Source organism: Apaloderma vittatum, unplaced genomic scaffold, assembly GCF_000703405.1.
Source record: "Apaloderma vittatum isolate BGI_N311 unplaced genomic scaffold, ASM70340v1 scaffold197, whole genome shotgun sequence".
Lineage (NCBI taxonomy): Eukaryota > Metazoa > Chordata > Aves > Trogoniformes > Trogonidae > Apaloderma > Apaloderma vittatum.
Genome location: NW_009725484.1, coordinates 45,239 through 72,786, shown reverse-complemented (window position 1 = coordinate 72,786; position 27,548 = coordinate 45,239). Strand labels below are relative to the sequence as shown.

The 27,548-nt window shown below is 40.7% G+C and overlaps 1 protein-coding gene across 1 annotated transcript in view; it reads left to right on the top strand.

The window, feature by feature from the left end:
- GRIK1 (glutamate receptor, ionotropic, kainate 1) overlaps positions 1–27,548 on the top strand; it is a gene marked incomplete at its 5' end in the record, with an annotated part of 73,232 nt that overhangs the window by 7,887 nt on the left and 37,797 nt on the right. Inside the window, 4 exons of the mRNA XM_009872902.1 lie at positions 1,608–1,789; positions 12,404–12,457; positions 14,167–14,340; positions 17,776–17,919. Of these exons, the coding sequence (XP_009871204.1) occupies positions 1,608–1,789; positions 12,404–12,457; positions 14,167–14,340; positions 17,776–17,919 (554 nt within the window). The remainder of the gene's footprint in view (positions 1–1,607; positions 1,790–12,403; positions 12,458–14,166; positions 14,341–17,775; positions 17,920–27,548) is intronic.

Genomic DNA, 27,548 nt, shown 5'->3' with positions numbered 1-27,548 from the left:
TGGGAAGAGAAACATCAGTACTCAGTCTGAGGCTGTGGATAAGTGGCAAGATCCCCACATGCTGGACTTTTCCCCCCAAATCTTAGTTTTCCATCTCAGAGTTGCCATTCGTTATAATGGCCAGAGCACTGCAGTCAAGGGCCGAACACTTGACTACAGGGTACAACCAAGCTACAGCTTTACAGACAGTTTCCATAAACCCCTACTTGTTAGTCACTGTTGGAAACAGTGCCCCATTCTTATAATAATGAATTCAAATTGTTTCAAATTTACACAGGCTGGCTTGCAGCCGTGCTCTGATCTCACAGCACATGCAGCAATTTAGATTTGAAAGCTTATGATACTTAATATGGATTCTATATTGATTGTTGAAACTTGAAGACCTGCAAAGAACAGATCCAGCATTGCAGATGGAGGGAAAGATTATTTATTTCAAAATGCATTGCCAGTGCTCGAGTAAAAGCCAGCAGTCCTCAACATAGCAATCATTCACTAACCTCAGAAGAGATAGTGATGCTTCAGCTTGCCTTATATATACCATTGGACTGTTCAGCCAAAGATATTCATGCACAGGACAAACATATACCCTCTCCCAAGAGGAGAGGGATGAGTTTTTTCTTATTAATAATTTGTTTGATTTTTGTTCAAGAAGCACTTCTTGCCCATTCTCTCTCTCTTTATGCATATTTCAAAGCCAGTCTTTTACTTTAGCAGGAAATCATGAGTTTTTTGTGGGTAAATTACATTCAAGGATAATGAGAAAGAGACTGTAATCACACACCTCAAAGAACTCTTAACTATTTTACTTAGGTTTTGGAGGCAGTAAAAATTACATAGGAGTGCTGAATTAGCTAGTAGAATTGCACAGTGTTTAAATACTTGGACAAATCTTCAACTGGTTGAGCTCCACCGAATTCAAATGAGCCTTGTAAATCTGTGCCAGCCAAAGACACTGTCCTAGAAACCATGTTCTTGTGTTTACATGTGTAGAACTGGATCTCAAAACATTTCAGTTCTTCATAAGAACTCAGGCTGGTTGAGTGACCTTATGCAAGTCACTATGCCTTTCAGGCTTTTTGATGATAAGAAAAATTTAAGACTGAAATGAGGACAATGAGAGCCATATGGATGGCTATTAAGAATAATTATTGATAAGTGCCATTCAGGCCAACACTGGCATCTACGTGAGCCATGATGTAGATGCTGGCCGTGGAACATTTTTCTCCCTCTACATCCCCTCATCTGCTCATGCTCGACATTAGGCAGGAACGTTAGTAAGGAGGTTTCTTAATTTCTGTGTTCTTGTTGTTGGATATTGATATAATGATTAGCAGCCAAGAAAGAAGCATTGTATCCTTTTTGCAATAAACTATCAATATAGCATCAATACAAATATATCCTATAGTCAACACATTAAAAATATATTTCAGAATATTTAGATATTGAAGCCAAATATAACCATGGAAAGGAAAAGCTGTAACAATATTAGTTATGCACCTTGCAAATACGAAGCAAATATGTTGGGACTGATAAGAGAACCTATTTAAGTAACAGTAAATAGTCACTGCACAGAATGGTTAGTTATGGTATTGCATATCTTTTTTCAGGTCTGATTCGCCTGCAAGAGCTCATCAAAGCCCCTTCTAGATACAACATTAAAATCAAAATTCGCCAACTGCCCTCTGGGAATAAAGATGCCAGGCCTTTACTCAAGGAGATGAAGAAGGGCAAGGAGTTCTACGTAATATTTGATTGCTCACATGAAACGGCAGCAGAAGTCCTTAAGCAGGTAAGGGGAAGGGGGTGAAAAAGCATGACATGCATTTTGTATCCTGAAAGTTGTCAGTCTCTCTGACTTTCATTTTCTGGGAAACGCTAAACCCATAGGCACTTACCAACTGGAACATCAGCTTGTTAATGCTAGGGACAGAAGTTGTTACAGAACACGCAGTAGCATCTGAGCACTCCACAAGATTTCAAGACTTCACAGAGCCTTAACGACCAGCAGTAGTATTAATGTCTGAAGACAGGCCCATAGATATCCCACAGAAGGAAATATATGTTTGTATTTAATACTTCAGGTTCTGCTTGACTAGGAAGATTGTTGCATTTATTTTAGTTTGTCCTGGTGTAAAAAATACAGCTTTTATGTCTTCTCTGACAATTAAAAAATAAAAAAGATCCCATTTTGGAGTGTTTAGAGAGTGGCTCACATTGAGCTATTGCCTCCACAGAGGCTGCACATCAAGTTCAATGCTGACTACAGTAACAATGGGGCATTAATCTGCCACAGACAAGAGTGTAACTCTGCATTCATTTCCCTGTGACAAAGCAAGATTTGGTCTTCTGGCACCACCTCATTACATTTTAAACTCTGGTACAGCAAGAACATGGAACTGAGAGAGTATCAGAAGAAAAACGTGTACTTTAAAGCAGGAAGAGAGGCTATTGTGCAAGGATTGACATAGCCCTGACCTAAGCATGAGAGTTGGACAGCCACACAAGGCAAGGACAAATGCCAAAATACCTGATGTTAATGGGCTGGGGTGTTACCAGGAGCACACAAAGAGTGGTGTAAATTAGAATTTACTGTTGTCACTTACTATGTTTTTCTAGACAATCAAAGTCTAAAACACTGGCTTCTGCAATTCATTGATCTGTATACAATAATATCAAGCAAGTAATACACTGTGAGTGGCACTTCCCTTTTTGCTGCAATTGAAGGTATGCGTGGCTGTTGGGTTTACCATCAATCAGTCTAATGGGAAACACTGATTCCAGAATACCATCAGAGAGATTTCACTGATCTAAATGTTCAGATATGGGCTGTCCCATAAAAGTTAAAACCTATGCTTCCAACTGAGAGTGTTTTGCTGAAATACTTAAGTTACGCAGAGTAGCATACTGTATCAAAACTAGAAAGACAACTTTATGGTTGCATTAGTCTGAGGAGCCTGAAATCGTCCTCTCCAGACTGGAGAATCTTGTTCCTGTGAATACAGACATGCAGGATAGTGTCCTAAATCAGATGCAACATAGCTGAGAACAGCACACAAGTTCCCATGAACTGGTAGAGGTAGATTATTTCTGTTGGTAAAATTGGCCTATACTAAATTTTAGGGGTTTGTGAGTGCAAGTAGGGCCAGATTCAGACGTGACGTTGGGGACATGAGAGAAGAGCAAGGGGAAGGTGCACAGTCATGCAGCTGCTCTCTCATGTGATGGGAGAATGATGTAGCAAGTGGCATTGATTGGGAAGAGAAGTGTGCAGAGGAGCTGCTGTCCCCCGACTCTGCTCCCTGCAGGGCTGTCCAAAAGCATTAAAACATGACAGCAGGAACAAGCTGCTCCAAAATGAGATTTGTGGGGGAAGAGTTAAACTGACAACATGAATTTTCAAGTATCTGCAAGAAGAAAGTGCAGATGTCTGGCACACTGCAGGAGGCACAAAGCTTCAAAAATATCAGGCTGAGTGTGGAAAAAAAAAAAAGAAAAATAACCTTAGTGTCAAAAGAAGAAAAGGAAGTGCTAAAAGATGCACCAAGACAGGGCAAAGTGACAGAATGGTTTATATGGGAAATGGATCAAGGAGACAACTGGCAGGCTGCAGATACAAATAATGCTCTCCAATGTCTCAAGAGCACAGAGAAGGATGGTGAAAGGCAGTGCGGAAGAAAATAGGAAAATTAAGAGAGGTACACCTGCGGGTCAGGGCTGCGGGAAAGGAAGCAACATAAATATAGGCTAGGAAGAAAGGGAAAATAGCTTTTATATGAGATACTTCTGTAGCTAAATCTAGAGGCCGGCGGCAGTAACTCAGGTGTTGAAGATCCTCACTGTCAAAGGCAACTGTAAAATGGAAAGGTGTGGAGGGCTCTGAATTCACATGTGACTCATCTGATTATAGGTTAGCTACATGAAGTACTATGGTTCACATTCTCATCACTGCACACAGAAACCCCTATATAATTTTACGCTGAATAAATAAAAAGATATTAAATAGAATACTATAGAAATTATTTTAAGAAAACTCTGCAATATTAGTAGAGAATATTTTTGGTTTTGTAAATGATCTGAAAGACACTATGGGAAATATACATATTATTGTTAAATCGTGTAAGATTTCTAGCAGGAGTAGGAATCAGAGCCAACAGTCACCTGATCACCTGTCCCCAAAACAACAATTCTTTGTCTGCCCACTGTATTTAAAATAAAGCAGCAGATGCTTAGTAGCCTGTGCAGAAGAAATGAATAAAGGAAGTGGAGTTTTGTGGTGAGTTGGGTGGTGGAGGGTATTTTACAGATTAAAAATGCAGCAGGGTCACAAGCACATATACACAATTAATTATGCTTGGTTCCTGTGTCCTACCCGCTGAGCCTGCACAGTTTACCCAGAAAAACCCTTCACACAAGGGTTTGCATTTCCTCCAGAAGAGCAAGCCCCCTCTGCGCCAGCATCTGCTCCATCTCCTTTGGACAGTCCCCAGGGAAGGTGGGCAGCATCCCTCACCTCTTCCGAGCCTCTGGGAAAGAGGCAAGAGTCCACCTTTTGCCTACTCTGGCCACTTTTCCCTGCTGCGTGGCAGAGAGGCATAGAGCCAGCAGCATTTCTGCTGCCAGCCACCAGCCTGCCTTTGAGCTGAAGGCACAGAATCACAGAATTGTTGAGGCTGGAAAAGACCTCTGAGATCATCAAGTCCAGCCCATGACCCAACACCATCACATCAGCCAGACCAGGGCACTAAGTGCCACATCCAGCCTCTCCTTAAACACCTCCAGGGACGGTGACTCCACCACTTCCCTGGGCAGTGCATCCCAGTGCCTGAGCACACTCTCGGTGAGGAAGGGCTTCCTGAGATCCAACCTAAACCTTCCTTGATGCATCTTCAGGCCGTGCCCCCTCGTCCTGTCACTAGTTGCCCGGGAGAAGAGCCTGACCCCCACCTGAAGGCACAGACGGCAGAAAAGCTGCTGTACTTTCTCCCAGCAGTGCCTGCACTGCTGGCGTTGGCAGTGGGAGCAATGGTTCTGCAAGAAGGGGCTGCTTGCACCAGATATCAGGGGACACTGGCTGGGGCATGGCTTGTATCCCAGGACACGAGGGATGCCTAAAAGTTCCTCCCAGAAGCAAAAGGATTAGCTCGTCTGAAATTATGTCTGAAAAGAGGCAGCATTTGGAGCTGATTTGGGGCGTGTGGAGCTACCTGACTCAGCCTCATTACCGGCATGTGGGACTTGGATATGTGACTTCTTCACTGGCTTCCTTCAACTTGTTGTTTACAAAAAAGCACAAAAGACAGTTTTCTTCTCTTGAATGAGACTTTGCTTATTTATAGCTTCAACTAAAATACCATTGAGCTATGCTTCTTCCTTGTGCATGAGAAAAGGCAAATCAATAACCTAATTTAAACAAAATACAAAGCCTGCACTCAGCTGAATAAACTATTCTGGAAACTCACACTTTCCCTCTTTTCTTTAAAATGCTGCAGAGAATTCAGGCTTTCACAGCCAGCTTAATGAGGTCTGACCCTCTCATCACCCAGATCCGGAAGGAGCAAGAGAAAATTATGATTATTAATTGCTGCCTTTTCCAATAGTCACTTCGAATATTCCCTCATAAGGGTTGGTAGCCTCATGCAACTGGTGCATGGTGGCTAAAGGAGTTTTCTAGCTCTGTTGCCTGTGCCAGGTAACCACCCAAACCCAGAGATCTACTCCCAAAGTGACCTACTCCACAGGGATCAGGATATTCTGAACTTGCTTGAACAGGGAGGTTATACTAGCAGGGTTTTCAAACCACAGGTATTGCACCATCAGAGCACATGGAAAAAGTTGCAGTTGGTCTGACACTCCCATATTCTACTCGAAAATCTTGGCTGCTGGAGCTTTAAAGCATAGGAAGACTGGACAAATCATCCGACAAGGAAAGAGATCTAGTAGACAATTAGATGGCAAAAGCAGAAACTAAGTTCAATTGTGTCTTCTTAGGGTGAAAATTTGATCTCCAAAGTCCTGCTCAGGATGAAATTAAGCTCTGTAGGAGCCTCCCTGTTTGACTTCAGCAGTGCCTGTCCTGCTTTCCTCCAAGGATATCCAACATCTCTTTCCTTCTCAAGCCTAAAAATAGTCACCCCTGAAAGGGTGTGAGAAAAAAAGGTGCCAAAATAACTTACCAAAGAAGGACTGAGTCCTTTATGCAAGGAAGTTAGAAATACTTTCTTAGGGAAACAGCTGATGGTTACAACATTCACCTGAAATATTTTATGCACCGAGACTTGGTGCTCTGTGTAGACTAGGCAAACAATCCCACAAGTCAGTTAAATCTAGCTCTTGCAAACTGCAAACTGTTTTATGCAGGAATCTTCCAATATATCCCGCACATACTGTATTTAGTCTGATATTGCCTTTTTGTATAAGGAACTTAGTTCAAGAGATTTAGTTGTTATGATTAACCTTCAATTTATTCTTCTAACACACCAGCAGTTGACACAGATTTTGCTAATTTCTCATAGATTACATTGCTACTGACCTTAAATTATCTACTCCTTCCTCCACATCTTTAAAATAAGTTTTATGAAATGTACTGTATTTAGGTTTAGGACACTCATAAAGCAGTCTATAAAGATTTCTGTGTTCACTTTCTCTATGTGACAGACAAAGATCAAAATAATTAATAAATTTCCTACAAAAGTATGAAAACTGTGGGTCATCGTAGTATATGTACCAGGTACAACAACAAGTGTGAGAATATAAAATTTCATTTCTTGAGTATGGTCCTTCTGGTAACTTGACAGGTAGCCTGAAGTCCCCTCTCTGCTAAGAAAAGGCAGGATTAGCTTTGTTCTCACTGCCACTGGAGAAATAACCAGTGGCTGATCCTCCCAGATCCTGCAAGTTCCAGGGTAAGAACCAGACAGATACTCAGCTCACTGGTTCTCCTCTCTCTTATTCATTTTATAAAGGGGTTTTGCTAGGGAGATGCCCTTTTCTGGCCACCTGCCTCCTGTTGAGTGTCATCTGATGGCAAGTGCCACAGGTTAAGACACCAGTGGGCACAGAATGGTGTGATAGGGGTAATTCACCCTGAATTTTGACAGTGCACTTCAGTTCCCAAATCTGTCTGTTGGTCTTTGTAGAAGTAAATGTGGTCGTTACCATTTTGAGCTTGGAAGATAGAGTAGCACAGACCAGTAGGCAGAGTATAATCTTTTGGGCTTCTGGTTGTGTAACATCATAGCTGTGCTATGCTGAGACCTCTGCTTCTCTGTTCTTGTTAGCTGTTCTGTCTGGATGAAAGCTAAACTGCTTACAAAAACTTACACATGTGGTTGTTCTTTCCTTCCTTGGAAGATTCACTGGGTGGTGCAAATGCAAGCAGTCTTTCAAACCAAGAGAGTGCTTTCAGTCTTGGTACTGTGAGATGATGTTCACAACAGAGTTTGAAAGGTAATGCTGCTGTTGTAGCTCCCTCTGATCTCTTTAGGAAGTAGAAGGAGCCAACAACAGCTGCCTGTGGTCTTGGGCCAGCACATCCATCCTGCCCTGTTGGTATGGCCTGTGCTTAGAGCTGGACTCCAGTACTAGCAAAGTATTTACAGAATGTATCTGGTATGGCTCATGTGCACATTGGATGAAATCTATACCACTCCCGCTGGACCACTGCTGCGACTGAGTGGTTTCCAGTGAGTTACATCATGTCCAAGTACATCCATCTACAAAGAGACCAGGGAAGCACTGTAAACACAGTATAAGCCTTTTATATCAATCACATGACAGGCAAGCATGCAGAGGGGCTATTATTCATTATGATGTATCTCACTGATCAGGTGGTACTAAATAATTAAATAATGAAATGTGTTCATTTAATGATCATGGAATTAAATAATGAGTGAAGAAAATGAAAAGCAAAAGCAAGCAAAATATTTGATGCAGTTCCTGCTAATATATTTCACCATCATTCTGGTTTCAGCTCACCTTGAAGAAAGGCTGACACTAGCTTTCAATGAGGTGGTGACTTTTTTGCAAGATGAACAAATGTAGGTTGCAGCTGGGATATGATGCAAGCCAGGAACAGGTCACCCAAAGAGATTTACAGACCTAAGAGAGAGTATTTTTATCCACTTGCCATATATATTTTGACTGTAGATACTTGTTCAGATTCACGTTGCAGTTCATGACTCATAGCTAAAAGTACGTGTCTGTGAAAGACATGGCTGAAACATCTGATCTGAAATGGATAATTGGACATAGAAGTCTCTTTATCTTATTTGCCAGGATAATCCATAACCAGGCCATATCTGAATCTGGTTGAAGAGTAAATTCTGTACAGGCCAAGGAAGGGTAGGAGGCCTGCAAGAAGAATACAAAATGTTTTATCCTGCTTTCACTAGTTTGCATTCATCCAAGTTCCAGAGTAAGTAAGAGCTATTATTATTTAAATAGGACGTTTATATCAGATGAATAATTATTTAAATAATTACATGCAAACTTATTTAAATAAGAATGTGTAATGAAATCTCATTCTAGTTTTTTCTGGGCAGTTCTATACACATAAACCAATCTTACATCCTTCCATTCTGTCTTCTGGGCTGCTCAGCTCCTTTTCTCTAGAGAGGAGGACACTTGCACTGTGGGAAGAGCCTGTGCAGCTGCAAGGTCCTTCAAAGGTGTCCCGACCTGAATGGAGCCTTTGCTCCTACCATGGATTTATTACTATCTCTTTATTAGAAGGTCCTTGAAACTGCAGTCTCTGTATCTTCTGTGTTGCAAAAACATGAGTCCTTGCTGCTGAGAACATACATACAACATGTAACTCTCCTATTTAGACAAACAGAAGGATCCAAGTCATTAAGACTTGGAAGTCATTAATGCTTTGAGGTCTTCAGGGTTCCTCTTGCTTTTGCTTTAACTTGTCTTCAACTCCTGTTTTCCTAGTGCCATCCTCCCAAGTGGGCATTTGGTACTGTCATAAAATCTTCCTTCATTGCAAATTTTACTTAGCAACTGCGTTACCCTAAACCATAAATAAGTTGCTATTATTACAAAGTCTTTATGATCCATAAATAAAAAGCACCCTATTTAGATCAATCTACACATCTAACATGTCACTGCAATATCTATAACTGGGGACGAAAACCAGTTAAGGCTGGTCTTGTGACCAATGCTAAGTGAGAGTGCAGAGCTCAGTGATAGATCAGGGCCCAGCCTGGGACAGATCCAGCACCAACTCCTATTCCTTAACCAGACAAGGTCATTAGTAATGTATATGTGACACTTACAAGCTCTCTTCTAGCTGTCTTCATATATTAATCGAGTCGTCGTTAATAGAAAAAATACAAAAGCAACATGCCGATTAATCTTTCCCAGGCCGCTGTAATACTTTTTTTGGAAGAATTTCAGTGGTCGTCTCTTATGGAGCCGTCAGGTGCACAGTTCTTAGCAATTTCGTGACACCGTTCCAGAATTTGCCATTGTGACCCTGTGTCTTGGTTATGGCAGATAACATTGCTGCCCGAGCCTCGCTTTTTACATGGAACTGCCTTTGGTTTTCGGGAGTTTTGGATCTGTTTTGTTTTCAAAGGCAATCCTGTAGCACAACTTTTGAAATAATTATTATTTGCAGGTATGTCTGTGTCCTGCCAACTCTGTTTATAGCATATTACTTGGGAATCAATAGTCTCATAAAAAGTTTTAATCAAAAATGGTTCAGGAGGCAAACGCTCCTCTCAGGCTGCTGCTCTTGGATTCGTGAGGAAAGAAATAATAGGGGTACTTAGGATTAAATAGCTAGATACACAGAAGAGAGCATCTGCAGCAACACAGCAAGGTAATGCTTCTCAAACATCCAGTCTATACACTTTGTAATCAATCTCCTTCATGTATCTGTCTCTTTAATGTAAAGTTGTATTTTAAGACATTATATGGCTTGGCATTTTCCTGGTTCTCCATTGTCTTGCTATTTCTACACAGCCAGATTGAAGTTTATATCTTCTGATAACAGAAGTGCAATGACTTGATGTCGGCTCTTCTATCTCAAGCTAGAATTAAAACTGCAATGAATCAATAATTTAAATATGGGTAATTGTAGTCTCCTATTTAAATTTATTAGTATGATCACGTGTTCATACTGATGTAACACCATGGACCAGCTCTGAATTTCCTGCAAAGCAAATAAATTTAGGCATACAGAGGTTTACTTGTGTTCAAACTGCATTTGTATGACCTAGAGACTGGTCTGTAACTGGAGAGACTTGGACCATAAAAATCCTGACTGGCATCTCCCTCCCATAGCAGGGACCATAGACACAGAAATCCAGCAGCTCCAGGGAGTAGCGCTGAGTCCAGCCAGGTCCTCTGGGAAACACAGCATGCAAAAGTTTCTGTTTAAGCTGCCATATATCATAGGGAAGGAGCATGAGCCTCCAAGACTGCTAGATTGCTCATTTCTACAAACAATAAAATAACTCTAAGAAATGAAATAGAAGAGGATTAATGAAATAAGAAATAAAAAGGTAATTTTATGTGTAAATTCAGTGGAGCGTTTCAATAAAATACTTGCCTTCTGGCTTGATTTTTATTGGAAATTGATTGGTAGTTTTTGATTAACAATAAGCTGGTTTTATTATCTACTGCAGCTTAGAATGTTCAGGTTCTTTCCTTTTCTGTGTGTGAGGAATTGCCATATACAACAGATTTTCAGAGGCTTTTGCCATGAAAGAGAATTTTGGCAGGGCAATTCACACTGGTTTTCCCTGTCTTTCCAACAGCTATTCAGGCGCTGCTAAAAGTGTCCTAAATTACTATTAATAGCAGATGCTTACGTTACTGTGATCAAATCAAGACTGAATAACATTAACCTACTCTCATGATAATGAATTCTTCAGTAGTTTCCTGGTTCATTCTTCCTCTTCCTCTTCACAAGATGCCAGAGAGGGCAAAATGCTTGTACCAAGGTAATAGCGTGCCTGCAACGACAAGCGTAGGTGATGCTGGGCTGAAACTTTAAAGCATCCTGTTAGACATCATCGGGGGTGTTTTATGTAAGCATTTCCAATGATTTTTGGAGAAAGGCTGAGGAAGAAAACATATCCCTGTAGAAGTCTGCCACAAAGTGAGGGCTGGAATAAAAAGCTTTGCCCTCCTAACCAAGGTGGCCAGTGAATATGCATCCTTGAAGACCTTGGAGACCTTACAGACCTTGGAATCCTAGTGGACAGTAAGCTGTCCATGGGACAGCAATGTGCCCTTGTGGCCAAGAAGGCCAATGGGATCCTGGGGTGCATTAAGAAAAGTGTGTCCAGCAGGTCTAGGTTCTCCTCCCCCTCTACTCTGCCCTGGTGAGACCACACCTGGAATATTGTGTCCAGTTTTGGGCTCCCCAACTCAAGAGAGACAGGGACCTACTGGAGAGAGTCCAACAGAGAGCTGAGAGGATGATCAAGGGACTTGAACATCTCTCCTATGAACAGAGACTGGGGCTGTTTAGCCTTGAAAAAAGATGGCTGAGAGGGGACCTTATTAATGTATATAAATATCTGAGGAGTGGATGTCAAGAGGAAGGGGACAATCTCTTTTTGGTGGTGCCCAGCAACAGAACAAGAAATAATGGGTTTGAGTTAGAACATAGGAAGTTCCACCTCAACATGAGGAAAAATTTCTTTATTGTGAGGGTGCCAGAGCCCTGGCACAGGCTGCCCAGAGAGGTTGTGGAGTCTCCTTCTCTGGAGACTTTCAAAACCCACCTGGACGCATTCCTGTGTGGCTGCCCTAGGGGATCCTGCTCTGGCAGCGGGGTTGGACTAGAGGATTTCTAGAGGTCCCTTCCAACCCCTAACATTCTATGATTCTGTGATTCTATGATTCTATGATCCTTCAAGGGGTCTCACTCTGGAAAATTAATCCAGACCAGAAATCCTTTCCTACCAGTTGTTTTGACGATCTCCTGCAGACCTGCATTCCCCAGGTGGAACAGGAGGCATTTATAGAAGCCTTAATTTTTCTTTTTTTCTTGTTCTCAAGATGGTAATGCTGAATAAAAACCCCTGCATCTAAGCACTTTTCCCTGCAAATTCTGTTGTCTGATAGCAAATTTCATTATCACTTCTAAACTGCAGACTAAAGAATTTCACTTTTAAAAAATCAGCTTTTCATTATCACTAGGAATTTTTCTTGTCCTAGAAGTTTTGCAACCTTTAATCTCTTTCCAGAGAAGAGGTGATAAAAACATAACTTAAATATGATAGGATATTTTTTGCTCCCGAAAAAAAATGTAGAATTTATTGTAATCAAGTTTTCATGACCAGTGATGTTTTGTTCCAGATTAACCTATGGTTTTCAAAAGACAGTGCAGTACACCAAAAGCATCTAGAGTAAACTATGTTCATCTTTCAATCTCTTTCAACAGATTCTCTCCATGGGAATGATGACTGAATACTACCACTACTTTTTTACAACACTGGTGAGGAACAATAAAGATTTGGGTGTGAATTTTCTCTGTTGCAGAAAAGATAAATAAAAATTACTTTTTCTAGTTTTTTTTGCCATTATTCAAGGACATCCCTGCAGAATATGAACACTAATCCCTGGAGTACTAACACTCTTTAGTAATATTAGGACTCACAATTTTGTGAGGAAACTGTTGTGCAATATTTGTGGGGCTGGGTAACATTTTAGTACAAGGAAAATTAACTTCAATGTTGTCTTTAAGGAGGAGCCACCAGTACAGGTGGATCAGAGTGAAAAAATATAATTAATGAATGGCTCTTTAACAGAGCTAACGTCAAGCACTGCAGGTAGTGTAATTCATCACTAAAATATTTAATTCACATATAAAACCAGAACCACGCATGTGTAAAATCACTTGGGAAATTTTATAGTAAAAGAAAATCCCAAAATTTTCTTTTATGGAACAAATTTATAAATCCTTATTTTTTCCCTATGTGTTAACTTACATGCTATAACTCAATCAGTGCTTAAGGTCCTTTTGCATTGTAGCTAGTAAGACAGCAAAAAAATGATATTTCTAGAATAGTCTTAGAGGGCTGGATTGTATCATGTGATTATATCTTTATTTCCTTTCCACATAAAGTTTTATGTGGAAGTGAAAAATTGTTTTGAATCCAATAGTCAATTAATTAGTCAGAAAAAACTCCAGCTGTTTGGAACTTGAAGTTTTAGCTTGAAATAGTTCTCTCTGAGGCCATTTTCACATCAAGAAATAGATGAAAACTCAGGATATACTGTGGAACTCGCAGTTTTATACAATAAACGCTATAATAAACAATCGAACATAAGATGTTAACCACCACCACCAATACACATGAGATAGTGCAGAGAACAGATTAGAACATGCAGTAAGTAGTGCTGGTGGTGTCTCAGCATTGTAGCATTGTAAATGTTGACATTTTGATGGTTACTGTGGTATTAAGGCATGACCAACACGTTTGTCATTTTACTTGCCTGCCAGGATCAGCACAAAGTTGTTTTGAAACACAGCCTTCAGGCTTTGAGAAGCAGTTATCATACTTCCACTGCCTGATAAATACAGCTGTGGAGTGAGCCATGCAATTGTATCACTTAGAATACCCGTTATTTTCCTGTGCTGTGAACACTGAGCACTGAAGCGCGTGGCCATACTGTGCACTGACCTGACACCTCCATTGGACTTACCGGTAGCGAATCACTTGAAGGAGGCAACGCAGAAGAAAAATGGGATTCATAGATAGTAAAAGTGTATTGCTCTCAATATCTCTTGGAATTTTCCTTCCTTGAGTTGAGAAATAAGCTTGACATTGACCAACTAATTCCTCATGTTGGTTTGTCAGAGCTGTAGCATTGTTAGAGGACTGCTATAAATTAAAATTAGATACTGCTGTGCAGGTTGGTTGCAAAATAGTTTTGTTGTGGGGAACCAATTTTTATGTTCCAAAAAGCAGATATGTGATTTGTCATAAATTTCACACAGCTTTGGCTTATTCAGATTTATAGCTGAAGCTGTTGTGACTAGGCTTTGAGGGCAAGCAGAGCATTCGCAGGGGGGAAAAAGAAAAACAGCACTTGAGCTTTGGATTGAAAATCAAATGCAATATTGACCTAATTGTACCTTCTGATTGTTTTGCTTTAAAAATACTACATCTGATTTTGTTTGTTTTCTTAACGGTGATTTAGGATCTATTTGCGTTAGACCTGGAACCCTACAGATACAGCGGAGTAAATATGACAGGGTTTCGTCTGCTCAACATCGAGAACCCGCAAGTTTCATCAGTCATTGAGAAATGGTCAATGGAGCGTCTACAGGCACCACCGAAACCAGAGACTGGCCTCCTCGACGGCATGATGACGGTAAGTGAACGATCCCAAGTGATGCAGGGGCATCTGCAGTGTGCTCCTGTTCCAGCAGATGTGAACCTATCCCATCACTGTTTTATTTCACAGTGGAAATGCTGAAGCAGCATCCCCAAAACAGGCCTCCTTTTAGCCACTTCTCCACAGAAGGGTATTAGCCCTGTGAACCAAAGTTGTACTCATCTGTGTGACAAACCACTCCCAGGCAGCTCTAGAGATGAGTGACAATTCTCCGTCATGGTGCCATCCAGATAATATCATTCATCTTATTGTTGTCATAAGTGTATACTGCTGCCTCATTTCTCTGATAATGTTCTTCATGGAGTGAAGAATATAACAGGAAATAAAAACTTTCAGAGCAGGTATACGATTTATAACCTGCAGGGAAAGATATTGTACATGCAGGCAGGTAATAGCATTTCTAAATTGGAAAAGTGCCCTTTCTCTTCATTTCCATCATCTACAGCAACTCTGGCTTTTAAGATATAATTTAAAAATAAATGAAAGGTGTCATCAAGTCAGGAAATTAGGATTTCCTCCCTAGCACTCCCCCAAGAAGTAAAGGAAAGAATAGGAACAACTACATGGACAGCATGACTTCATTCAATTTCGCAGGGTGAAGAGTTGCCTTCTTCTGCAATATAAGCTAATGCATCCTTATACAGAGTGGAGCTGAAGCTATATGAAATAAGCTTCATTGCAGATGATTGCAAGGAAAATTTTGAAACATCCTAACATCCTGAAGAGAAATGAATTGTGTGTGATATGTCTAGCATCTTAAAAAATGTTGCTTGTTTGTGCCATTGTGCTCAGTCCTACTCAAAGCAGAGAACAAAACTGTCCCTGGGAAATTCCGATGTGAATACCCAAGACGGACAAAGGTAGCTATTCAGCTTCTTTCACCCAACTGTAAAACTGTGAAAAACAAAATTCATACTAGACTCTTGTGCTTTCCTTTGTATCTCTGACTCATCCTCTCCTTTACATCTCAATAAACTCTTAATGCCCTTGATGCTCTGAAACGGCAGGATCACCAAAGAAAGCATCTTTCTAGTTGGTTGTGATTATTTAAATATTCACAGAAAGTTCTACTTATTCAGTTTGATGGAGAGCTGCAACACTGCTGTATTTCATTAGGTAATGAGACTGTGACAAGCTGCACAGTATAAGGAGATCAGAATTACATGTCCTATTGTTAACTCAGCGTTTCTCCATTGTGGTTCATGCCGTATTGTTTGCTGTGATGTCAGCTTGTGGGAAGTCATCAAGGCATGACCAAGACAGCTTTGAGTTCATGTCCCACTTTATGCACAAGTTGCACACAGAGGCATGGTTGTTCTAATGAGATCTTTGGGTTTCTTTGTAATAATTTAAATATGAATATGAATATGAAAACCAGAAAAACAAGTTCCAGAACTAAATCCTAGTCCCTTTCTTCTCCGACACAAGTACAGACATCAGTATTGAGTGGTGTGCTTCAGAAAACAAGATAACCTTTTGGTCCTCTGTGCAAACACAAGCCCTAAAACAGAACGGTGAGAAATAAAAAGCTAAGGTGGTAATATGACCTCCCAGCTGTTACAGGGCAGGATGGATGAGTAACAAGTTGTCTGGCAATGCTGCCAACATGCAAACACTGTGGGATGCATCGTGTTATCAAGTAAGAACATTGGTGGTCCCAAATACAAGTGCTAAATGAGGTGCACTGAAGGATTCTCACTGAGTATCTCCAGAGTTTCCAGGCCTGGGACACAGGCAGGCTGGGACTCCAGCACTCGTGTGAAGTTCAGCCCATGTCCTCAGTCTAATGTAAAAAAAAATTTGAAGCCCACTGACATTGATGGGAGTCTTTCCACTGATTTTGAGGATTTGGAATCAGGCCTTTAGTCTCCAGGTCCATTTGGAACAAGTATCCGTTTTAAGTCACTCGACACCAAGAATAGCTGTTATCTCCTCCTGCTTGCCTCACCATTTATAATGTTTTTGATTTGCTCTGTTTGTGGGAGCATTGTTTTGGGGAGATCCTGACTAGTGTGTCAAAAGCACTTCCTAATCTGCAGTACATTAAGATTAGGTGATAAATTCAGATTACATTTTATTGCCAGCAGAAAACCTCCAATGCTGATACAACTGATATTGGAATTTGCTTAGGTAAATGAAACAGACGTAGAATCAAATTTAATTACTTCCCAAAGGAATTTCATGGGAAAGAAATAAAAAATTAATTAGCTTTGTAGTTCATATAAATGGGTCCAGTTTCTTGTCTGCAGAGTTAGTATATTTTAAGGCCTCTACCTAATTATTCAGCAGCTTTATAAGAAAGGTAAGCACTTAATTCTTACAGCATCCCTGTGCAGTAAGCAGAACGTGGCCATTCACACTTCACACATGAGAACACTGAAGCACAGCTAAGGTGAAATCTTTCTAAAACTTTCCTGTGGTATAGGGTGACAGAGTGTGTGATCTCAGTTTGAGGCTTACTGGGCATATTTTTAAACCAATAAACCCATTCTCCAAAGAAACACACATGCACAACAAGCATCCAGTAATTTTAGTAATATTTAGGTATCTAAGGGCTGTATTCATCTGTCCTGTTTTAGACAACTGGAAGTTAAATGTACAAGTAATCATCAAAAAGACACCTTGAAAGGGCAGTTTACCTCTCGGTAAGGCAGCATGGGAGGTATGGCAGGGGAACAGCCCTGTGGGCCTGTTTCACATATTTGTGCCTAAACCCAAGATCTTTGAGAGAAGTAGACACGTAGAGACAGTACATACCTGTTTGGTGGGATACCTACCAGGTACGTAGTGGTAAGCAGGGCCTGCCTACACCTTGTGGAAGAAAGTAGTCCTACAAACACCTTTAGAAGAATGGTGATAGGGAGGTGGAACAGATCCTGCATGGGCAGTCTTCCTACGTGTCCCCATGCAATGCCTCCCATGCCACACCAACCTAGAGGCTGGGCAGAAAATGGCCTGGACACCTGCATGGGGCTTTCAAACAACACTCCTTGAGGTGCTGAAAGTCTTTGGAAATCCCATGAGGAAACTATAAAACACTGGGTACTGTGAAGTGCTTGGCCCTAAGATGTGACTGGAGGATGAGACCTGAGCTGCTGTATCACCTGAGGCTTCTTAAAACTCCTCTCTGTGCCACAGAGATACATGTGTGCTCCTTCCTGCACTCAACCCACTAACCCCTCTCTTCCTATAGCTACCCAATGTACCTTTTCCTCCCAGTGCTCACCTGAAAATACCCTAAAGTTAATATAAGAAAACAACATGTATTTCATTACACTTCAGATTTCCATGGAGAGGCCAGTAGTGGCCTTTTCCATAATACCAGCCCAGGGAAACAGTTCTCTGTGGAGAAAAGCAGGGACTGGGCACAAAGATGTACATTAAAGAAAACCTTTCTGATTTTTTGTGCAGACTGAAGCAGCTCTGATGTACGATGCTGTTTACATGGTAGCAGTGGCCTCCCAGCGTGCCTCCCAAATGACTGTCAGCTCCCTGCAGTGCCACAGACACAAGCCATGGCGTTTTGGACCCAGATTTATGAATCTGATAAAAGAGGCAAGTGTAGACCATCTGCTTATGGTCATCATAATCCTTCCTTTCTTCTTTACTGTCTAGCGTGTGCTGTTACTCCCTACTCATTGTCATATGCTATGCTCTGGTTTCTGGCACTCGGATGTGAAATTCTTCCTCACCTTCCTAGCAGAGAAGCATTTATTTACAGACACAAGACTATGGCCTGAATTCTGGTGGAGACTTTATCTGGTCTGAAAAAAAAGAAACTGCTGAACTGTAGGTGCGATAAAAGTCTCAGACTAACACACCATAAGACTGCCCATATTTTTTGCTCTGTTAGCGTTATGGTTATGTTATTATGGTTTTATATAATTTCTAAAAATATACTATAGATAACAACAGTTATTCTAGAAATTGAAAGAAAAGCAAGTCTGCAGCTCCATCCTTGTTTCATGATTTAATTCCAGTTGTTTTGCAAATTATTTGATCAGTAATCAATATCTAGAAAACACCTCAGCCAGTATTTCTAAAGAAATAAATTACTTCGTAAGTAAGCCATGCACTGCACTATCTATCTCGTAAGAATGCATCATTGAGCTAGCTAGATCCACAGATGTTCTGAAAAATACACATTTTGACTGAAATACCTTCCCTCTTCCAGAAGTTCAGTTTTTATTATGAATTTCAAATGGAAACCTTTCCTTTAGGGAAGCATGTGAAAACAAACATTTGAAATTACATGGAGTTTCCTATGCATATTTCATATTTTCCTCCAGTTCTTATCCGTGGCAGTGTGATTCCTATCAGAGCCGCATTCATTAGCACTCATGTAGGTGGAACAGGACCTGTAGGCTGAGGTACAAGGTAAGTGGTTGCAGCACATTGGGGCATTCACCTGAATCCAAAAATATAGTTGGAGCAAACTGAAAGACAAGACATGTGGTGGTTACAGAACTTGTAGAAGAGCTGTCATCACCTTCTCCAAACTTTTCTAAGTAAATTTTTAGGCAATATACAACATGGTGATTCACCTACACATAAAGCATCAAAAGTTACTGAAACAGTACTCTCCACATGGGGTGTTTTATCAGTTTTAAGATTTCCTTATAAGCTTCTTTCTTTGACAGTATAAAGAAAAGATAAGAGTTACACTAGTACCCAGGGAACAGACTTAAGTATTAAGGAAGCTTTGAGATAATTTCCTCACTGCAGCACAATCATGGAAACACCCAGAGGAGTCAGGAAAGGAGGTAGGAAGACAGTAGCAGGAACAGTAAAAGATAGGAGATTTTTTTTTCCAAAGTTTCTGTAATAAAGATGAATTCCTCCCTCCCTTCCTCCCTCCCTTCTGATTTGATCTAAGTGGGAACCTTTGCTCTTCTACTTATCAACTTCACACTAAATGAGGTAGCATTGCTACTCATACAATTTCTGGTGGATTTTAAGAATAATGATAATGAAATTTAAAGTTATCATAAGACTATCTACCAGTGAAGGCACCTGCTTAATTATACAGAGGTTAACGACTTATTTTGGGTGATGTTAAGTATATAGCATAAGGGTCCTGCATCCTAAGCCAGAAGAAGTACTTTGACCGAGAGTACCAGACATACCTTAGCAGATTCAGTTCGAACTGAAACAGTTACACAGTTCACATTCACCATGTGCAGCTATTCTCTCTTGCATAGAGTGAGATATATGAGCTAATTACTGATCGTTTTGCAGATAGTGTCTTTCATGGTTGGTAAAACACTGATTTAAATACTCCGAGAGTCTTATCTTCCTGTTTCTCTTGTAGCCAAAAAAGGTGGTTGTTGAAAGTAGAGGATAAGGTTTAATAAGACAGTATTACATTTCCTGGAAAGACTGTAACAGGTGTTGGAAATTAAATTGCAAACACGTTTGGACCTCCCTAGTTCATGTTAGGATCTGGTTTGCTCTTAAAGGATAGATGAACTTTAGAAATTAAGAATCAAGTAAATAGATATGGAGAAAAAAAGTCAAGCAGGGGAACTGGTAGTTTGGACCCACATAGATACAATTTAGTTTTACTATTTTGAGATGAGGTACTTACATTCTGTGAAGGCATTTTACAGGCTGGTCTGAAGGCAAATAGTCTGTACTGCAGTCTAAATAAACAACTTTCAGATAAAGAGACTGCCTGCAATGAGTCATGCAGGTGCTAGAGCTTAGCAAGTACTTAAATGGCTCCATGGTAGATTTACATTTTACTTTAGTGATGATAAGAGCTGCAGTCATTTGCTTTGTGGGCCAGTACTATAAAATGCCAGGCTGATGGTAATAGAAAGGATCTCAGAATCTGCCTGGGCATGAACAGAGGTTAATATGGAAAGCCTCTGACTGTATAGCAGTTCATAGGCTGCTTCTCTCTTCACTCGGCAGATGGCAATTTAATTTTTTTCAGCCTGTCACTGTCCTGTTGAGAAGTCAAGCTTCAGGTCATATCTGGTCCTCATGTATACACAAGTTAGCTTTTTCCTGAAAGCAACTGGAAAGTAGACATCCTAGGGAAAAATACTGCCTTTTGATTCATGCTGATCCGAATGCACATGCACTGGGGTAGTTTTCTGAATTTTCAGAGTACATGAAAATAATAGGTGAATATTTTAATGTGCGAATGCTCCTCTCTTGACCTTAGGACTTCAGGTACATGTACCAGATAACAGCAGTAGCAGATCTACTGTGTGATTTTCTTAATGACCAAGAGTTTAAATGCTACCAAAAAGACCATGATAGAAAAGCACTAGCAAAGTTATCTGAGGCTACAGAATAATCAATTGCAGCAGCAAAAAGAGTTAATTTCTGTACTCTAAAGATCTCATAAGCTAATGCTGGTTGTAGAAAAAATTTGGAATTTTGCAGAGAAAAGAAAGCCTGACCAAAGACTCCCAGCCCTGAGGACAGCCTTGAGGTCAGCTAGATCATCAGCTAGCAAAGGAGGATATTATATAAAATACACTGTCTGGGATCAAGAATCTTCTACAGTAGCTCATTAAGATCTTTTTAATGAAATGTAAATCCTCGTCAGAAGTTTTGTCTCTCAGTGACCCAATGTCATTCATATCTAAATAATATTTTAATCTTTTAGCCTTTATGGAAGCATTTGCGGGGAGTATATCTTGCCCATGCCCAGAAAGAAAAAGGAGGTTGTTGTTACTTTTCAGAGAGGGAGTGGGGAGAGAATGGGTGATTATGTCTTTCCTAAAAGGGAAATGTCTGTAAACATGACAGGTGTTTATATTTCAATGATCAAATTCTCTATCATGTCCCCTTTAAAGCATGAGATGAGCCCCAAAATAGATTATCTGTTATTCAATCATCATCTAAACCAATGTGAGCTCCCCTTACTCAAATCCAGTAAAAATTAAAAGAAAACTGCATAGAGAAGTATTCCAGAAGATAAGAGATGCAGGCTTCATCTTGAGTGGCGTTATTAAATCCCCTCAAACAGAATAACACACACAGATTACAGAATCACAGAACCACAGAGTAGTCAGAGTCGGAAGCAAGCTCCCTAGTCCAGGCAGGATCACCTAGAGAGTGAAAGGAGTCCAGCTGAAAAGAGTCCAGCTCCATCCTCCTTACAGCTATCCTTTAGATATTTATAGATATTGATAAGGTCTCCTCTCAGTATTCTCCAGGCTGAACAGTCCCAGCTCTCTTAACCTTTCCTCGTAAGAGAGGTGCTCCAGTCCCCTAGTCATCTTCGTTGCCCTCCACTGGACTCTTTCCAGCAGTTCTCCATCTATCTTGAACTGGGGAGCCCAGAACTGGACACAGTCCTCCAGATGTGGCCCTACCAGTGCGGAGTAGAGGGGAAGGATGACCACCCTTGACCTACTCACCCTTGGCCACACTCTTCAATCTCAAAGAATAAAAAGAATCTGAAGCATTTACATCTACATTTCAGTTTGTGTTGTGTTTTTGACAAGATACATTTCAAGCACGTCTAGCTAGTAAAAAACAGGAGTGAGAGCAATCCCTCTAGACTCTACGCTGAGTAATTTAGTACAGCCTTCCTGTCATGGTGTGATGTTACATGCCCTCAAGAATCCTCTGAGATGAACTAAGTCTTTGTTTAGGCTAATGTTAACAACCACAGATACCAACAAGTGGCTTTGGTCACTCGGGCACTACTATCTCCTTAAAACATCCAAGACTGTTTCAGCTTAATTGTAATAATTCTTCTGAATGAAGTTGCCTCAATTAGACTGGAAAACCAACCTCGTTCAAATGCCTTCATCCTCAAGAAACTGTTTCCTTAGAATTTATAAAGATTTTTCCAGCCCTCTGATGGCCGATTCTTGTTTCTACACGTAATAAGTGGTATGCTTCATAGAACATCTCTGGCCTGCAAGGATTAGTAAAATTAAGTCTTCAGCTTTCTTAAATTCTCACATCATTTTTCATTGTTAAAGGTGTAAAATGAAACCTCAGATTAGCTTATTACAGGAAGAGTACTGTAAATGTTGAACACATTCTACAGTTTTAGATCATCTAGTACTGTCTGTGGATAGCACTCTGCTTCAAGGGTAAGATCAATTTTTTTTTTTTTTTAAAAAGACGTATCTAGTCTTTTCTTAGACAAGAGAACAGTAACTAACTCAGCAGTAAGAAATGAACTTATGCAACAAGGCCATCTTTATTGTCTTAGGTTGTTATTTTGCGTACTTTTTGAACGCATGATGATAATTCAGAGTGTGGTACCCTGTGTTCTGGTTACATTGACTATAAATGTTTTTATTTCATATTTACTCTTTACAAAAAGAAAAGAAACCTTTATCGTATATACAAAAGAAGGAAAGTCTTGGAAAATTTTCATGAAAACTCAAGGCATTTAAGCAAATTATAGCCTTGCTCTTGGAGAAACAAGACTTCACCATCAGAATAATTAGAAAGACTGAGAAACAGAGAGGCTTTATAGTTTCCAGTCACCACTAAAAGAGCTGAGGAGACCTGAACCAAACAAAAAAAGTCTTGACAATTATCTGAGATGAACCACTTCCTCATGTAGACTGATGACCATAGAAAACAACAAGATGGGTGGAATTAATCATACAGGGACTACAACAACTGTATATCTTTCAAGCCTCTGGATCAACTTATTTGTAATAATTCTTCTGACTGAGGACTTTTCAGTGCATTAGTCACTTTCTAGGCTATACATGCCTCCAAAACCAGCTGCGTGTCTACCTCATCTGTGCTGAAAGTGTTTTACAAACTCCTGTCTGTCCTGAGGTACCTGCTGTGCACATGCTTATTCTAGACCTGTTTGATCTACAATAAGACAGTAGTAGATTTCTCTATTTTCTCACGTTTTTAGTGCTGTTTTGCAGCTCTCGGATATTGAGGTTTTTCATAGAATCACAGAATCACAGAGTGATTTGGATTGAAGGGAACTTCAAAGTTCGTCTAGTTCCAACTCCCCTGCTATGGGATCTCCCACTAGATCAGATTACTCAAGTCTCCATCCAGCCTGGCCTTGGACACTTCCAGGGATGGAGCATCCACAGCCTCCCTGGGCAACCTGTTTCAGTGCCTCACTACTCTCAGGGTAAAGAACTTCTTCCTTATATCTAGTCTAAACCTATGCTCTTCCAGCTTCCACCCATTACCCTTCTTCTGTCACTACAGGCCCCTGTAAAATGTCCCTTCCCAGCCTTCCTGCAGGCCCCCTTAAGGTACTGGAAGGCTGCTATAAGGTCTCCCCAAAGCCTTCTCTTTTCCAGGCTGAACAAGCTTAACTCTCTCAGCTTGTCCTCCTAGGAGAGGTGTTCCAGGCCTCTGACCATCTTGGTAGCCCTCCTCTGGCCTTGCTTCATGTCTTTCTTGTGTTTGGGGTTGCAGAGCTGGATGCAGTACTCCAGGTGAGGTCTCACAAGGGCAGAGCAGAGGGGCAGAATCAACTCCCTTGACCTGCTGGTCACACGTCTCTGTACGGTTGGCTTTCTGGGCCACAAGTGTGCACTGTTGGCTCATGTTGATCTTATCATCTGTCAACAAGCCCAAATCCTTCTCCTCAGGAGTGCTCTCAATCCACTCATTGCTCAGTCTTCATCTGTCCTTGGGATTACCTCAACCCCGGTGCAGGACCTTACACTTGGCCTTATTAAACTTCATGAAGTTGGCCTGGGCCCACCTCTCAAGCCTGTCAAGGTCCCTCTGGATGACATCCCTTCCCTCCAGTGTGTTGACCACACCACACAACTTTATACCGTCAGCGAACTTGCCGAGGATGCCCTTGATGCCACTGCACATGTCGCCGACAAAGATATTAAATAGTACCGGTCCCAGTACTGATCCCTGAGGGACACCACTTGTCACTGGTCTCCATGTGGACATTGAGCCATTGACTGCAACTCTTTAAGTGCAATCTTCCAGCCAGTTCCTTATCTTCCCTTGTCAATTGATTTTGTTACTCCATCATAAAAAGCTACCAGATTTGTCAGACGGGATTTTCCATTGGTAAAACTATGTTGGTTGCCACCAATCACCTCCACATTTTCCGTGTGCCGTAACAGAGCCTTCAGAAGGATCTGCTCCATGATCTTGCCAGGCACAGAGGTGAGACTGACTGGCCTGTAGTTGTCTGGATCTTCTTTTTTTCCCTTTTTGAAAATGGGGGTGATATTTCCCCTTTTCCAGTCAGTGAGTACTTCATCGAACTGCCATAATCTCTCAGATATGAAAGAATGCGGCCCAGCAACTTCATCTGCCAGTTTCCTCAGGACTCGTGGATGGATCTCATCAGGTCCCATGGACTCATTGGAAGGTCTTGAACCCGATCTTCTCTTACAGTGAGCAGATTTTCCTTCTCCCAGCCCCTGCCTTTGGCTTCTACAACTTAGACAGTGCACCTAGAGCCCTTGCCTGTGAAGACTGAGGTGAAGAAGTCATTGAGAACCTCCACCTTTTCCATATCCTTCATGACCAGCTCTCCTGTTCCCTTCTGGAGAGGGGCCACATCTTCCCTAACCTTCATTTTATCATTGACATGCCTATAAAAGTTTTTCTTGTTACCCTTGATGTCCCCAGATAGATTTAATTCTATGTGGGCTTTAGCTTTCCTAACTTGATCCTTGGCTGCTCAGACCACTTCCTTGTATTCTTCCCAGTCTTCCTGTACTTTCTTCCACTTTCTGTAATTCTCTTTTTATCTTTAAGTGTGTCCAGGAGCCTCTTGTTCATCGAGGCAAGCCTCCTGACATTCTTGCCTGACTTCCTCTTTTCTGGAATGCATTGCTCCTCGGTGCAGAGGAGGTGGTCCTTGAATATGGCCCAGCTTGCTTGGGCTTCTCTTCCCTTCAGGGCTTCATCCCATGGTACTCTACTAAGCAGATGCCTGAAGAGGTCAAAGTCTTCTTTCTTGAAGACCAGGATGGCATATAAATGTTTAAATATTTACATCCTTTAAACCTCTGAACTGTTTGATGTATACCCAGCACTTTAGGTGGATGACAAATTCCTACTCTCCTGTTCTGATCCACCACTTTGTTTTTCTCTTGGCATGGAGGAAGCAAGCAACCATTGTCAGGACTGTTAGATTTCCTGGGAAGCTCCCATTTGAGGCATAGAAGACAGAACTAATGAGTTGACGATGGCACAACCACATCCAGTTTTATTTTGTCCAAATTTGATGAGCTGACTAACATTTTGAGAAAGAGGCGGAGACACACAAAGTCTTTTTTAATAGGCATCAAATCACAGGATGTAATTTTCAGGGGATTTTTGATAATAACTAACTAAATCTAAAACAAACAGAACATTGTTGGAAGAAGAAGGAACTGAAAAGTTGTCATTACAGAAAAAAGTATGAATTTAAAATAAGAGGGAAAGCAATCCATCTGGGGAGATATTCATCAATATTTTTTTCTGTAAAAATTGGCAGCATCTCCAAACAAAGGAGCACAAAACATCTTGTAAAAGAGCAGAACATTTCTTTTGTTTCATGGTCTTTTATTACTGCCAAAGTCAACATGTAAAAGTATTTTCATGGGACTAAAAATCTAGAGTGGAACAAAAAGAAGTGAACAGTACAAGTCTGGATGTCAGAAGACCTGAGAACTCATCATCTCCCCTGCTGTCTGAGGAAGAATCTGTGTACCAGCCACAGAAATCTCTATGTGTGTGACTGGGCAAAGATGACAATATTTCAGCTCCAAAATGTAAGATGACATCTCTTCTGCTGCATCTTTGTGGTTGTGTTCTAATGTTGAGTCTGTAGACGATGGCTGCAGTTATTCTCTAGGCTTTGATGTTGCAATATTTAGCCAATTCAAAGAAAAGCAGTTATTTTCTTTGGTAGGACTTCTCTCAAAACCTAATTGGATAATAGGATTTATTCAACAAAGCATTTTTCTTTGGTTTACTTTTAAAAAACTTACTTCATGAAGCAATGGATGCATTTCTAATATAAGCCTATTACTGTCTGTTGCTTTGAACTGAAAACTCTTAATTAATAGAGCAAACAAAACAACTGCTAGATTTGCATCCCATGATGGTTAATTAGGAAATAAAGGTCAGCTTTCCAAGAAGCTAATGTATGGCTGAGGTTAATGTCAATAGGTATTCCTATTCTGAAATCAAATTTCAAGCAGAAAATCACTTAATTTATGGAATGATTTATGCACAGATTGCAAAATAATGGTCCTAGAACTTGCATACTATGAAAAAATATGTATTGAATTAATAAAAAATTGTCTGAAAGCTTTTGATACTGTTATATCTAAAATCGAAACAAGAAATCTGACAAAAAAGATTATACATATTTCCTTCCATCTCACTTTTGCTTTCTTAAATGTTGCCTGGAAAGCAATTTCATTTCTATAACTTCATCTGCTAGTTCCCTCAGGACCCCTAGATGGATCTCGGCAGGTCCCATGGACTTGTGCACTTTCAGGTTTATTAGACGGTTTTGAACCTGATCTTCTCTTACAGTGGGATCTGAATTCTCCCAGCCCTGTCTTTACCTTCTGCAATTTAGGTAGTGTAGTTAGAGCCCTTACCATTGAAGACTGAGGCAAAAAAAGTCATTGAGTACCTTAGCCTTCTCCATATCCTTTGTGGACATGTCCCCCATTTCCTTTTGGAGGGGACCCCACATTTTCTTTGTTAGTCCTTTAGTGACTGGCATACTTGTCAAAGTTTAAAAATATGTTCTGAGAAAAGGTTTTGTCATATTCCAGAGAAGCCGTGGATGCTCCCTTCCTGGAAGTGTTCAAGGCCAGGCTGGATGGGGCTTTGAGCAACCTGATCTAGTGGGAGGTGTCCCTGCCCATGGCAGGGGGTTTGGAACTAGATGATGTTTAATGTCCCTTCCAGCCCAAACCATTCTGTGATTCTTTGATTTTATATGTCCTGGCCTACTGAAAGTGCTCATCATTTACTCCATACAGATATTTCTATTTAAGTGTTAGTGCATGGCCTTAACTGTACTGGGAAAGCTTCTAGGAGCCCTAGTCACATCACCATTGAGCCCATTCACTCTGCACAGTCTTTACCCGAAGAGCTTGCAAGGTCTTTAAATGCCAATGATTTAGTTTTGGAGCAGTGTACTCTCATTGAAACCATCTGTTCCTCAACCACACAACCTCCTACTCATTTATTCACAGATTTTCCAGCACTTAGGTTGCATTATCTCAGGTGGAACT